The sequence below is a fragment of the Hippichthys cyanospilos genome, chromosome 4 (genome assembly GCF_059441005.1).
Source record: "Hippichthys cyanospilos isolate Australia breed blue-spotted pipefish chromosome 4, RoL_Hcya_1.0, whole genome shotgun sequence".
NCBI lineage: Eukaryota > Metazoa > Chordata > Actinopteri > Syngnathiformes > Syngnathidae > Hippichthys > Hippichthys cyanospilos.
Genome location: NC_142372.1, coordinates 4,283,556 through 4,299,776, shown reverse-complemented (window position 1 = coordinate 4,299,776; position 16,221 = coordinate 4,283,556). Strand labels below are relative to the sequence as shown.

At 40.6% G+C, this 16,221-nt stretch overlaps 1 protein-coding gene across 1 annotated transcript in view; it reads left to right on the top strand.

Moving 5' to 3' along the window:
* The window catches only part of itfg1 (integrin alpha FG-GAP repeat containing 1), a 79,338-nt gene that overhangs the window by 61,699 nt on the left and 1,418 nt on the right, over window positions 1–16,221 (top strand). The window contains exons 14-17 of the mRNA XM_088412482.1: window positions 574–652; window positions 10,518–10,642; window positions 12,990–13,072; window positions 13,611–13,728. Coding sequence (XP_088268608.1) covers window positions 574–652; window positions 10,518–10,642; window positions 12,990–13,072; window positions 13,611–13,728 — 405 coding nt within the window. The remainder of the gene's footprint in view (window positions 1–573; window positions 653–10,517; window positions 10,643–12,989; window positions 13,073–13,610; window positions 13,729–16,221) is intronic.

Genomic DNA, 16,221 nt, shown 5'->3' with positions numbered 1-16,221 from the left:
TCGTTTATCGATAAAATAGTTTACAAAAGTCAAGATCTATCACTTCCGCATACTTAGTTGTCCCTGGTTACTACTTTTCAGTTAGCCTGAATGGTGCTGACATCTTAGAGCATTACCGAAGGTACGCAAAAATACTCCTGAAAGCTGTGAATACTAGAAATTCTTAGCTCAGAAAAATTGTCAAGGTTTTGCGACGTAGCGATATTTTAGTTTTTCGCACTAGCCGCTAACCATCCAGCGTCTAATAATGGCAACAAATGTTTCCAAATGAAACAATTAATTTATCTCTTATCCCAGAACGATTTCTTTGTTTTTTTACGCTAGCCACCAGCTAGCTTTCCACTCGCCAAACTTGCCGCCATTTCTCGCTGCATTTATTTTGCTTTCTGTCAGTCCAATTGTTAAAGTGGCAAGCGAGCTGCCGGAGGCTATTTGTGCTCCTCATCACTGCCATCCATCACCTCCTCCGTCTTTTTCTTTTTCTCTTAGTCACACCTCCTCCTCCTTTCCCTCTTGTTTCTAGAATTTTGACTACATTTTGCCGAGTCAGTTTTCTTTTTTTTTTCCTTGCAGCCGTTTGGCGTTAACCAGCCAGGCCCGTACGTCATGTACACCACAGTGGACTCCAACGGTTACCTGAAGAACGCCTCAGGTAACATACGTTTCGAGCAGGGAGTGGATATTGATTTAATTTTAGTACTATAAAGAGAACATCCTTAAGCCATCCTCATCACCTGCTGAAACGTGAAGAGGGATTCAACTATCTAGTGGTGCATTCTATTCTATTTCTATTTGTACAAAATCAAGACTCACAAGTCCAAGGTTTTCAGAGGACTCTCTTGAATTACTTGTGCCAGTTTACTGATCCAAATTGGTAGATTCACTGTAAATGTTGCTGACACTGATGATTCAGTCCACAAACTTAAGTTAGCACCTCATCAGAAACACAACAGTCATCGGAAACAGGGCAGATTTTGATCTGGTTCACTGACTCGAGTGTGCAAACTTACCAAAAGGTTCTGCAGATTCATATGATGCAGTTTTATTTGTTCACTGATTCAAGTTAGAGTCCAAGATCCGAAATAATCGTTTTGCTGTTTGCTGTGTAAATTTGTAATTTACGCCTGATGTAAACACATGAACTTGCTAAACTGAGATTCAAGCTCCCGCCAATCGTCCCAAATGTTTTTTGAACAACACTTTATTTTTGTTTCTGAGTGCCAGCCTTTGTTAGACTTAATCAGGGATCCGTAGGGAACAATCGCCGCGGTTCGTGCCGAGGTTGGAAGGAGAGCAGGAGGTCTAGTTCTAACAAGCGCCGCGACAACATATCGTAACACACCACCAGGTTGACTGGCTTTAGTTAGCAAACTCACCAGAAGGACTGCATACTTCGATGATATTTTTTTTTGTAGGTTTACTGACTTAAGTTTGAAGACTCACCAGAAAAAACCTGTAAACTGATTATTTCAGTGTATCGTTCACTGACTTGAGTTGGTTGACTCATCTTGACTGATTTTTGGTTGTATCACTAACTCACTGGAAACCCCACAGACTCCATCAATTCCATTTTTTTGGCTCACTAAACTCCTTGTTTCCCTGTTCTATTTGAATGTGGCTTTCGAAGACAGTTTCTACTTTTGTTTTTCCGCCATCTTCTCCACTGAATTCTGTTCAATGCCCTAAACAGACAAAGGACACATTATCCATTCCTTGCCTTCACCGAAGATCACTTCCATCATTCACATAAGGATCCCGCCGGCAGCTACAGTGCGAGAAAATGTTTTTTTACTTCCCTCTGGGCCACGTTGGAAACATTGTGTTGAACCGCCTCTGAAGTCACAATAGCTTCTTTTTTTTGTATTTACCTCATTCCTCAAAGTCGTCCTTTTTCAAGATAGCACCTGTGCATTGCATCAGGAGGAAGACAGCGGGCAGGAGAATGGCTGATTTTTCTGTCTCGTTGCGATTGCTTCCTTTATGTTCTCATCAAGGTCTACTGCGGCCAACATCTTTTAAACTATGATGCAACCTGTGCAGTGACCCTCTGTCACAACAAGCCGTGATTAAAAAGCCCAAGACATAATGACAGGAGGCGAGTATGATGAGATAGGACGTTAGCATTAGCTGCAGAAAACTGATGGTGCACTATGCTGGCAAGCGTGTGGGGTCAGGGATAAAAATAGCCTGTGTTGTTAATGTTGCTGTATAACTCCAGTTGTTGTGGTTTTGACGTACAAATGCTTACATTTTAGCTTTTATAATAGAGTCACAGCTGAAGGGGGCTTTTAAAGCTCCTACCAACCTTACATGTATCATCGACATTGTTGGAGGTTGTATTTGTTGTTGTAACAATAACAATGTGCAATGCCAAGCTCTGCTATGACTATGACGCCAGCATTTATACAATTATATATATATATATATATATATATATATATATATATATATATATATATATATATATATATATATATATATATATATATACTACTTATTTCATGCTCTAAAAAGTCATTGAGTTTAGTAAATGAGATGCTTTACAATAAATTGAAATTGAAACTGTTTTTGTAGTTATCAAAAGACATTTGAAATCCATACAAAGGTTCAAGTAATTTTACGTAAACTCCTGTAATTATTGCACTCAAAAGGAGAATGTTTATCCTGAACTGATTTGTCCTATACTTTCAATAATCGTATTCCTCAAACAAATGTACAAATGTACACAATATATTAAGCATCTTTTTCAGACTTTAAGTCAATAGTTATTTCCATACTTTAAACCTTGCTGCTTTCAAAATCTTCCCTCAAGCGTCTCCCGATGTGTAAGGTTAATAAATGTTGTGAAAAATCTGTCTATATGACCTCTTTGCAAATATTCCATGTATAACCACTTGCTTTGAAATGGTCCCACATCGCGTTTAATGTCCGATAACTATGACCAATGTATGATTGACGGACCAGCAGAAATTTGTGAAGTATATTGTTTCATTAATGAAAAAAATTATCTTAATTGTGTTACCTTAAATTTCATATTATCAACACTAATAAACACGAGGTATACCCCAAACTTTGAACCCAAAACTCTTTAAATACCTTGAATTACATTATTGCTTTTTAGTTTGCTTGCTTGCTTAGCAATAACATATGCTGCAAACCTCTTCTATTGAGATATAGACTAGAGACAGATCCTCTTTCGTATGATGAAGCTATAAAGACCACAATCGTATCTCTCTCTGTCGCATCTCAAGCAAAACGGCAAACTATTTAGCATCAGACCATTCTGGATGATTGCCGTCTGGCTCGTTGTAATTCAGCCTCCTCTATATTTTTTCCTATGTCTTTCCACTGGAGTGCACATAGCAAAGGAGAAGCTGAGTAGCCCAAGGCCTTGCCAGCACTATTCCCCTGACTCCTCATTTAACAGCAGCAAAACGCTGCCAGGGATCTGCTACTTGTGTGCGCACGTGCGTCTGTATGCGTGTGCGTCGGCGCCTGTGTGGCCATTTCAAGTGTGTTTATTTTGTTGTTTGTCGCTCCGAGGAGTGTAAGAGATGAGCACTCGCTGCAGGAGGCCTTGCTGTGAACTTCATTGGCCTTGGCCACCATGATAGAGAGCAAAGAAGAAGGCTGATGATCACCTGGAGTCGATAGTCGTGTAGGGAGTATGCATCTGTGTGTGTGTGTTTGTGTTCATATACGGGTGGGCATCTGTGTGCTAACATGCTAAGCAGGTAGGATGAGCGTAGCGGACAGCACACTCATCAGTGACTTCCTGCTGAGATTGTGGGGCTCGCAGTGATGAATGCTCGCCTGCACACCCAGATGTACTGTAGCTTCTTTTTTTTTCCTGAAAGTTATTATCTTGCATTTAAAACGAGCTATCAATTTTGTTTGTGTGCAGAGTTATTTATGTCCATCACACTAGCCTATAGGGAGCGCTGCTAGCTAGTGGCTAATTTATGCTAGACACGGCTATAACGGAGCCGGATCCACCGGTAAACACTTGGCAAGAGGTCATATATTAGCGCTCTGAATTGGGAATCGAATGTTATTTTGGAAAAACATTGTGATCTGTATCGGGAGAGCAATGGGAAGTCGAGTCAAGCTGTTACGTTGTGACATGTTGCCAGGAGCAACTTCAAAATAAAAGCATACCAAGGCATTTATGTCCATACAGTAAACCGAGGCTTATTTTGAAGTTGGTCTTCTCACTACTTTTCCACCATGTTTTCTAAATTTTCATGACTTGCACACTAATAAGTAGGCATTCAGGGAAATAAAAAAAGCCACAAGCCTTTTTTTGAACTGAAGCACCTACCATCCCTAATTTATTTGTTGCTGGATAGTCTTGTTGGTTGGTTTTAAGGGTTGGCCCAGTGAGGCGTAGCCAAATTTACAAACAAACTAAACCAGGCTTGCCCTAGAGCAAAAGTAAAGATGCCCCCATTTTTACGCAGCTGTCTCTCCGTCACCAAATTGCCAGATGCACCGAGAGCTCGGCAGCTCTGTTTGACGGAGCGTCCTGCAAGACGCAACACACTCCCAAAAAAAAAGTGCCTGCTCCTTATTGAAAGAGCATTGATTTCAAGACTTTATTCTCACGTTGTAAGCTTGCTGACATGATTCCATTCGGACATATGCACAAGTTGCGTCTAGAAGGGAATTAGTTGTCGATCAAAATGAGAATCATTCCTTGGATGTCTCTGAAATGTCGTTTGATTATCGTATTAATTATTTTATGCTGGATTCTACCGTGAATGTCCGCTTCAAAAACATCCAAGAAAATGTCGGTCTGGTTTTAGCTGGAGCACCGAGAGAGATGAGTGTGCTTGTGGGGAGGAGAATCAATGTAGAGCTTTCTTCACTCTGTCCAATTAGCCTAATGACTTGTGGGGATTAGTAACTCACAGAATCACACAGCACACGCTCTCTCGCTGCTCATTCTACATGCATGCGTGACCTTTTGAAAATGAAACGCTAGTCATCCGCATACATATGGATCATGTCTTAGTATTTAGAAACATTGAAAACAACTTGAAGGCTAAGTTGAGCAAAAGTCTCGACGTGTCCTCAAGTAGATTCAACGCATGCTTGTTCATAGCCACATTTATGTCAAGCTGTGCTATTATATGGTGCTGTTCTGAATCCCATTTCGTTATTATGTTCTGTGACAAAATTATAGCAAGGGACCATTTTTTTATGTAGCAATACTTGGTTGTCAGGCCAACTGGATGTTTGGTCAGCTTGACGGTTTGTTATTTATTAAGAGATTGGTTCATCAGTTCTCAGTTGGGTTTTCCGTTCGTTGGTTTGTCAGTTTGTTGAACGGTTGTTTGTTCGATGACTGTTGGTCAGGGATTATTTAGTTCTGTGGATCTTGAGTCTTTAGTTACTGATTAGTCAGTTAGGTTGACGGTTGATTTGTTTGTTAAGTGGTTGATTGGTCAGTTGTCAGTACATTTGGTAAGTTAATCTGATTGGTTGTCAATGTTGTCAGGCTGTTAGTTCACTTAGACTTCAACCATTTTCAATTTTAAAAAAAACTTAAACGAGAAACTTACTGTGTAAAACTATCAGTAGAGGATTGAATGAATGTACTAAGGACAGAGAAGGGCAATTGTTCTTCTGCAAGGAATACAAGAGAGGGTCTGACCTCCACAGAACAAAGGGGAGAGAGAGAAAGATATGTAAAGTTGTTATTGATCCGACCTCCTGTCCTTGTTTTTATGTCCTTCATGATGTTGAGGTACCCTCCTTTTAACTCGAGCCTGTCTTGTCTCTTCACTTTCATGCGTGACTCTAATCTAGCCCCACCCACCCAGTCCACACTGCTTTATGGATGCCATAAATCACTACAACACAACCACCACCTATGTTTTCTTGTCTCTCATTTGACATCCTGAGAAGAGTTGCTTGTGTCTGTCCTTATTCTATTTCGGGGGTACTTAAAGGGCATAAATCCCACAGTGGTCATAGAAATAACTTGATTCAATCAAAAGTAATAATAAATGGACCCGCGACTGAGCCGAAGCTTTCTTACACAAAGCATCGCATTTCTCTGAGGAATACCTTGAGATTTAATTGCACCCTGCACTCATTCAAGATCTTTTTTGCCAGATGTAACAAAGCAACTCCATAACATAGGAAAGCCTCCTTTGTATTTCACAGTAGGAACAGTGTTCTTTCTTTGGTTTGCCTAATATTTGTGTCTGTAATCAGAACAAATGTACCTCGCTAAAACATTCCAGTTTTGTCTTAACTGTCTGTAGAACAGTCTTCTAGAAGCATAGTGGCTTGCCAACATGCAATTTAGCACGTTCCAATCTTTCTTGTATAATGAGCCCATATCATGCTATTTTAAACTTTCCACAGTCTAATCTATGCATATAAATGATGAAATATTACCTTTGGCACGTTGGTGATTTAATTTCCTATGAAATATGAGGGTTTTTTTTTTTTTTTAGTACTAATGGTTCTAACCAGGAAGTGAGTCAACCTCACCGACTGAAGCCGCACCTTTCACCTTGTGGCTACCGCACCCCTTCATGATGTCATTAGAAAGCCAGCCGGCCATGAAACATTCATCCTTCCACCATCATCTTGACCACTTATACAGTCACTCCCATTCTTTCCCGTGTTTCACCTGTGGATTAATTATTTACAACAAAGTCCTTCTGTGTGCGACCAAATACACATTTTCACTACTTCAACATATTAGACAATAAAACTTTGTTACTATTCTAACACTGCTGTTTACTTGGCTGACTCGGTGCAAAAATGTTTCCTCCCCAATCCTGGTATGAAAACGAAAGTAAACAACCACAAAGGTCTCCTCGAATAAAGCGGGTGTGTAATTACTGGCACAAAACGTGCAATTTGACAATGACTCACCTTGACCTTTTGCAACATTTTCAAAATAGCCTCAAGCCATACTAAGAGTGGTCCCCGGAGGCCCCACCCCCTTTTCTCCTCATTCTCTGCGTTTTGCTCCTTTTATCGCGATCGGGAACGGTTTCTATAGCAACTGACTCGGGATGGGAACTACGCTGAAAACGCCACTTTGAAGTCACACATTTGCTTCCTTAATGAATCACTTGTGTAATTTTTCTATTTGCCAAGCAGTCCTCTGGAATCACTCATCTGTATTCATAGGGAAGTTTAAAAATATAACAGCTGTTGCAACAAGGTACTGTACATAAAACGGCATCAACAATGATAATCGTATTATTTGTGATTCTCAACATGCCTGGAGACACAAGTTTTTGCAACGCGTCAAATCGATGCCGATTTCGATTATACGTTTTGAGTACATCCGTATGGTCATGACGACGCTGTTGCCGTTGATCCTGGAAGAATTCTTCACAGAGTACATCAAGGTGTGGCAGAGAAGGCTCGGAAAATGTGTTAGACTCCAAAGGGATCACTTTGAAAGGGGAAAGACTCGCTTGTATTTGAAATATATCGTTTGTGACTCCAGGACTGGAACTTTTCAGGCATAGCGTATATATTTCCCCTGTCAGTGTGCATAAATGAGCAAGTTCTACTCGATATGTTATGCTATGTGTTCATCCAACGCAACATTCTCCTTATGAATGCAGCTTCTAGTCATTTATTTTCCATTTCACTGTGGGGTTGACCCAGTAAGCTTCGAGAAACGTTTACTCTCAAGTGTATGCTCTTGAACCTGGAATTAATAGAGTATACTCACAAATACGCACACTTAGCAGTTTCCAAGGCATATAATACGGGTTTTAACATAAACACTGAGGTGCAAGAACACACTTTTAAGAGACATCCATTGTTGACTATCGGTCATGTGTGCTGGATGGAATTCCCTGCCAAGTCCTAGCTGACTTGGCTTTGGGATGTAACACACACACACACACACTTTATGCCAGCGTCCTCCTGTTGTCAGTTGGCTTTCCCCTAGCCATTGCCACATTTCCTGTATTCTTTTAGCCAATACAACACACACACACACATATATCAGACACTAAAGCCAGCCTCCAGCCTTGCTTGATCAACACACAAATACACACACACACATCCCACTGAGGACAATCCACATGAAGTAAAAAAAAAAAAAAAAAAAAATCCCGAACAAATAGCATTGGACATTTTAGAGCCCATACACAGCGAAGGCCAAGTATTTGTACAGCTTTGCCTTCATTCACCACCGCAATGGTTTTCCGAAAAGTTGTGCGTGTCATCAAAGTTTGCTGATATTCTCTGCCCACATGCAATAATATAACCTCAATTTTTTAGCAATCTAATGCGATTTGAAAAAACGTTTTTGAAGTATTCCTCCTTTTCATAGCTAAAAGAAACATGATGGCCTCCAACTGTAGTGCTGCTCAAACGTTATATAATTAGCCATTACTTGACTTACGATTATATAAAAACAAAATCAAGAATCAAATATCAATTAATTAAACAACAAATTAATTTGCACGTTATTGAAGTTTATAAACAGTTTTTAAAACGCCTCAATACATACTCACACTAAACTACCAATCATGGTTGTATCGTTACATATTGTTAGGCTGAACAACAAGAGAGACTGGAAACAAAGAACACAACCTGAGTCAAAACTTATTTTATAAAAAGAGGAGGCTTTTGCCTTTTCGGACCAAACCGTTCTAAAGAGAGCTTCTCCCCTTCGCCGTTTGTCTTCCACATTAGGGCTGTCGGTAACGATTATTTCAATAGTCCTGACAGCTAACGAGAATCTGCGCGGTGTTAGTTTTAGCCTAGCTCTCGGTTGAGGGGGTGAAAACTTTTCATGATGGAATTAAACACAATCTGGGACTAAAATGACGTGCAATCATTACCAATGTAGTTTGGTGGAAACTACTTATATTGGTTGTCTTAAGCAGTTTGGTCAGACACATAACTGCCAACTTGGAGTGAAATTTATTTGAAAATAAATAATTCATTTCCCGGTTTCAAGGCGCTTGGTGAAACTAGCATTCTGGACGGATTTTTCCAACTGAAATATTCGCATCATGTTTTTTACAGCCGGTCATCAAATGCTGACCGACACCAAGCTACGGTAAAGTGTAACTGGGGGGGCGGGGCCTCGTTTTTCAATCGAAACTCTTCGAGTTTCTTCGTTTTTGATTAACCCCTTGGAAATGAGCGAAAACTGAGAAAAATGGTCCGCTTGTGCGTTCAGCAGACTTGCTTGATGGTTTTCCCGTCCGAGAGCTCAAGCGCGTTTGCGACCTGACCCTCCAGAGGTTCCTCGGACTGGAAGGAAGCGGCCAATGTCGAGGTTTAAGCGAGGCGAAGGCAGAGCTTTGCAATGTGCAGTCCATCCACATTAGTTCTGATCACTGGCTGCCTCCGGGCTCGCTCTCTCGCTCTCGCTCTCGCTCTCCTCCCGTCTTTGTTTACCACGTAGAGGTTGATTTATGTCGGCTGCACTTGGAAGAGATGGGCAGCGTGGGCGAGAGAGACCCAGCAGCTGATGGGAGGCGGGGAGGGGGGGGGGGCAAGGGACTAGAGAGGTAATAGATTTATATTGGACTCATAAAATACTATTTGCATTTGATGTTTAATTTCAGTTAAGTAGACATTGAGGCCGTAATGTTTAAGAGTCCATAACAAGGCGAATTTTTTTTTCTCCATCCATTTTATAATTTGTGCAGGAGACGTGCTTTTGGCATTTCCTGGTTTCAACGTGGCGTGCACCTAATTTGATGAGAGAAGATTTAAAAAAATATGCCTCTACAATGATTTTTTGGGTGAAATACAACAATGTATTTTTTATTTTCAAACCATTTTTATTACGTTGTGTGCTTGTTTTTTTTAAGTGAACAAGTCCCATTTAGTTAGTTAGTTAGTTAGTTAGTTAGTTAGTTAGTTAGTAAGAAGGTGTTAGAATTTGGTTTTCTGCAGAAAATTTATAATGGTTGTCAATTATGTGCATTTTTGCTATTTGTGGGCCAGTCCACTTCCTGAAGAGGGATTTTTTTTATCCTCATGATTATGTTAATTTTTTTTTATTTAAAAAATTATAGTTATGCAAAAAATGGAAAAAATGCCATGCAAGGTTTTTTTGGGTTTATGTTACATTTATTTTGTCTTTTGGTTTTTATATTTTTCCATTAAAAAAATAATTACGCAAAGATATAGTGAGACAAATTTACAAAAAACAAACACAAAATGATGAATTAAATTATTTAAAAAAATGTCTGATTGCTCTTTTTTTGTTTTATGTTTCATGATTAATATATTAAATTCCAAAAATGTATTTATGTCTTTGCGTAGTCCAGACATTCAACCCTGGTTATATATTTACAGGATTTATATATTGATTTGTTTTAAAAATAATAAGGTAAAGACGGGTCTGAAAATAGCTGACACTATATATGAGTTAACTCATTCGCAGCCATATACATCAAAGATCCATTTTTAGCGAGCAGGCAATGCGTTTTTTGAATTTTTGATCGAATCAGATGAAATAATTTCACAGTTTTTATTTTTGAGTACATTTTTCCATTTTGTTTCAGCGGGTCAGTTGAGCCAGTCGGCCCACTTCTCCCTGCAGCTGCCCTACACGGTCTTGGGCTTGGGCCGCAGCGCCAACTTCCTGGACCACTTAGTGGTCGGCATCCCGCGCCGCCCCGGAGAAGAGGTGAGCGGAACTTTTGATGGCGACACAATGGCGAAACGACGCCCGGTGCAACACTCGCTTTCAATAGGTTTACGATTTGGTGTTTGGCTTTCCAGATGAAGGTCTCAAATGATGGTTTCAAGCCAAATTTAGTTTCTGTTTTTTTCTTCCGATCCCCTTCCTGCATACGCACACACCGTGGCGGCATGTTTGCGAGCTCCAAGAAAGTCTGCTCACCTTTACACAAGGAAACAGGGTTGACAACAAAGCAGCTCATTACTCAGCCGTCTGCAAGTCTAATCAATTGACGACAAGGAAAGGGAGGAAGGGGAGAGCTGACGCGTGGTCACGTTGCGTTGATGAAGACATTATTAACATCTGTGTTATTTACAAACAAGTACAAAGCCAGAGGTGTTTTCATTTGTGATGATCTTGGTCCCACGTTTCATTAAGACTGCAATCACAGTGATTTCAGTACGTTACTTTTTTTTTTTTACATGGCATTACATTTTAGTCAAATACAGTGGGCCCCCGGGTTACGAACTTAATCCGTTCAGCGGCTACGCTCGTAACTCGAACTGCTCGTATGACGGGCAATCCAAACCTATGTTAATTCGTGAATGCGTGCAACGCGTGCAAAAACCTTGGGTAAAAACATCACGACTTTATACACGTATTAAAAATGAGAAACATAATCTACTGTACAGTTAAATTAAACAACATATACAAAGGAAAAATGATATTTACCTTTGGAGCGACGTGACTTGAGATGGGTGGAGGCGGAGGGGAGCAGAGACCAACCCGCAAAGTTAACACAGTTACGCTGATATGCTATTGCTCTTACAATGTCACAGTCACGGTGTCAATCACGGAGATGCTAAAACATATCATCCTCTTACTTCTTCCTTTACCGCTACTAGCAATTTTAGAAGCTATGTCTAACAGATAAAGTTTGCAAAGTCTTCACAACATTCCTTCCTTCCGTTTTTCACTCATTTTCTCTCCTTCCTTCCATCCCGACCAGCTGTGCCATCAAGCTAGATAAAGGTGTTCGGCCAATAGCATATCGAGAGCAATAGCGTTCACGTTACTGTCACAAGCGTCAACTGCTGATTTTGTTGACGCAGCTAAGCGAAAATATATTTGCATACACAATGGCCGGCATTTACGATTGTTCGTAAGACGAAAGGTTTGCTCGTAAATGGGGGACAAAAATCTCCGCGGTCCACGCTCGTAAGTCGAATTGTTCGTAAAACAGGATGTTCATAAACCGGGAGCCGACTGTATTACACTAAATAAACACATGTATAATTCCTGATAATTCCAGCTTGTGTTGTGTACATCTTGGCCTTCAGCGGGACAGTGTGGCCCACACATACAGATAACACAGATTTCATGAAAGGACAAAGATGGAGGTCATGGCAAAACTTGCCGTAGTGTTTCTTGTTTTTCCACAGATTAGAAATCTTGCATTCCTGTGAGGATTGTTATATTGTCGTTCTGTTTATATTGCTGTGGGTAAATATTTAACAGGTTAGGCTGCAAAATCGATTCTATTTGTTAGCCTGTCTAAAGTGTGTCGCATTGTGTGAGCATCAAGCTCGTGGACTTGTGCAAGAAGACGAGCTTGAAAACATATTCAGATTCCACAAACAATATCAGTTATCCGTCTTTAGATTTTCGGGGGCGCACATAGAACATTTTATTGACAAGAAAATGCTTGTGTTGACTTCCCTTTTAAGATTGTTATCCGTTTTAAATTCATTAAATCCTATTACAATGTTTTTTTCACAATATCAAGTGGTATCGTTGATATGAACATGCTATTTCCCATGCTGTCGTTCATTCCACCTAAATTTCTATCAATCGGTAAAAAATATAAATATATATATAATATATATAAATATATATATATATATATATATATATATATATATATATATATATATATATATATATATATATATATATATATATATATATATTTTGCTGGACTAATCGTGATTTATCAAAATAAAATGAATGCATCAATGCTGAGAGAAGCTCGTATTTCGGATGCAGCGTGCGTCTTGCGTCCGCGTGGGTGTGTATGCGTTGTTAATATCAGCTGTCTGAAGTGAACGTGTGTTGCCCCGGGGCCAGAAACCGACTTTAAAGTTGGGAGAAAATTGCAAACATTGTTCAACATTCAGCTGCAGGCTAATCTTAGTTTACGACCATTGAAATTTTTCTCGGGTGCCGACCCACTCGAAACGTTAAACGTTTAGTAGACTCCGGACAAGACTTGAATGAATTTTACTGGCGATCATTTCCAATGCTATTGATGGTATCATGATACCGTGAGATAATTGACGCGTATCCCCCGCAGGAGTCTAGGAAGCAGGAATGGACAGCCATCATCCCTAACTCTCAGCTCATTGTCATCCCTTACCCGCACAATCAGCCCAGCAGGTATACACACGCACACACATACACACTCACCATGCTGGTTGCCATGGACACCATTGGCTTCGTGGTAGCGCCTCATCTGCTAACACTAAGAGACAACACGCTCAAGTTATCGGCACAGATTTTCGGGTGTTGTGTAAACACATATACACACAATGTGTGATCTCATAGTGTGCGTGTGTGGTGTCAAAAGTGACGATATAGATAGCGGCGAGAAACATGGATGCCGCAAACTGCACACCTTAGTAATGTCCCAGAAGCACATGCTTTCTTGGTCACAATATTTTACAACACTATATTGGTTATCACCATACAGCCTCATAAACAATATTGTAAGAGTCTTTACACTTTCAATTGGGTCATGATATGGTACAATAATTCATAGTTTCTTTTTTCAGACCGATACCAGTACGAGTTGTCCTCTTGAGTAGTCTCTGATACCATAATAAGAACCGATACCGATACTTGGTATCAGTACTCATCCGTCCCTAGTTAAAAGAATAAAAAAAATGCAACTTTTGTTTGTGTTTTTTGTTTGTAGCTGGAGCGCCAAACTGTACCTGACACCCAGTAACAGCGTGCTGCTGACCGCCATTGCCCTCATCGGCGTGTGCGTCTTCATCCTCGTCATTATCGGCATCCTCCACTGGCAGGAGAAGGTCGGGCGCACACAAAAATGCACGCACACACAGAGCCAATATCCCCGTGTAAGACCCGGAAGGACTAATTTATTGGCGTCTTCTGTCCTTTCAGCGTGGCGGATCTGCTCTTTCATTAGTCACATAAATACACCCTCCGGGGAGCCTCCGCCGCCGCTTATTTAACCGTCTTTTTTTTTTTGCTCGCACTCCCAACATCGCGCACACGGGAGAATGTACGACTTTTTGCTTGTTTTTCTGGCATTTTTTTTTCACCTTTTCTGCGGAGCACAGCGTGAACGCCGACTGCTGAGCTCGGTCCTCGCTGGCATTCTTGTCTAGCCATCTGCCGTGTGTGTGTTTGCGTGTGTGTGTGTGTGTGTGTGTGTGTGTGTGTGTGTGTGTGTGTGTGTGTGTTTCGTGTGTGTAAAAATGTGACCCTGAGATGTTTTTTGTTTTTATGGGCAGTCACCAGACTTCATTCACTTTGCAGTCTACAAAAGGATGCTGTTTTTTTTAGATGAAAGGATCATTACAAAATGGCCACTTTGAACTAAAATGGCCGCCTTCCTGTTAAGAATGAGAGCCAGATCTACAAAAATATACGCAAATTACATTAAGAAGTCAATCATTAAAATGAAATACAAAAGGTGTTAATTTCAAGGGAAGAAAAAATGCGCCATACAATATGATGAAAGTTAGAACTAATATTAGCCAGCATGTTCTTCACAGTCACAAATTTTTGCATCAACAAACTAATTTTGGCCATATTATCATACATCAACATTCTTACAAAGAAAGTACAATTTACAGACAGTCGTGGACTAGATTTCACAGAGACAAAACAATGTGTGCGTCACTGACCACTCGAAACTACACAGTCCTTCTCACTACAAAATGTAATATCAACAGCAGCCAGAGGTGGCGCCAAAAAACAAAGATCAAGAAATAACGCCATGTCTGTTATAGCTACGGACAACTGTAAATGCAGCACCTCCTGCTATCCGTAGTGAAAAACGATCTAAATCTTACATATTGTCCCTTTAAAAATAAAAAAACGTGTCTAATAAAAGCCCTTTTAGCCCGTTTGGACAATTGGCCAAAAGCGGCCACAGAAAATACAGTTTTTCTGTCTTAATTGGTCGTATTTGCCTATCTTTTCTCTCTTGATCTCATCCGAACTTTGACTCGGACCATCGCAACCTGAACATGACTTATGTCATCTATATTTGTCCGAGTTTTGTCGTCTTGATGGACCTTTGGACAAACTACACCCTAAAATCCAGCATGGCCTCTGTGGGACTACTCCCAAATGTAACGTTTCGAAGCCAAACTGGCTTTAGGGGCCTTATTTTCCTAGAACACTTTCGTTTTAGTAGTTAGTGCCTTACTTAAGGTCAGCACCAAAAGGCTGACTGGCATTTAGCATTTGGCCGTGTTTGCTTCTGGCATTTGTTCTCCTAACAACAAAGTCAGGTGGAGGACGGGCGCAAAGACCAGCCCGCCGCTAACGTAGCGCGCCAAGCATCCATATGGAGCAAAGCAAAAGAATGTTTAAAAAGGCCAATCAATCACTCCAAAGGAAGCGTCTCCCCACCTGAGGCGCAGCGTCCGACTTAATTAATCCACGTCAGAGGCGACGGCGCCATTAAAAGCGTCGGATGGACACAAATCAATGCGCCGTTGCTTAATGAGGATTCACGCGTTCCGGGATGACGGATGCCGTCCCCCAGATGCCCGATTAGAGCCGCCGCGTCGATGGCGGGATGCCTCGCCAAAGCTAAAGAGCGGAGCGGTCTTTCGTCTTTACCGCGGGGGGAAAAAAATAAAAACAAGAGGAAGGGCCATCACTCAATACCTGGCAAGATGAATCAACTATCGATTTGTGGAGGGGGAAAAATATGAGTGGCAGACTGGCAAATTATACTTCATCTTTCGCATGGAACATCACATAAAAAAAAACAGTCATGTTAATCTTTAGAAGCACGATACGTCGGCATCAAATGTTTTTTTTTTTGAAAATGTTTACCCCATAAAACCGTCAGACGTTTTTTTTTTTACATCTTGATTGACCCTCTAGGCAGCTGTTCTCAAATTGTACTCTGGGGTCCCCCTAGTGGCATGCAAAAGAATTGTTGAATTAAATGTTCAAACTATGCATAACTTTTTTTTTTTTTTAATCCAATGCAGTGAGTAGGGTTCAATTGTATTTAACTTTAAAAGAGAAAGTCAACCCCAAAAATGTTTATGCACCCCCACAGCCTTCCCATGACATTCTGATTGATATCGTTTTTGCAGAATACGAATTAAGCAGCAAAATCTACCCGTTTTCTTCAATTTCCCAGACGGCCATTTTGTCTCTGGCTTCCGCTTGAAAGTGACACCGCAGTCAGCTAACAACCAATCAGGACTCACCTGTTGCTGAATTTGGTCATGTGACACTCGCGAGATGAGTAATTTTTAGCAGCTTAGCAGCGGGAGGTAAAATGGCCACCTCCAGAAATTGATTGAAAA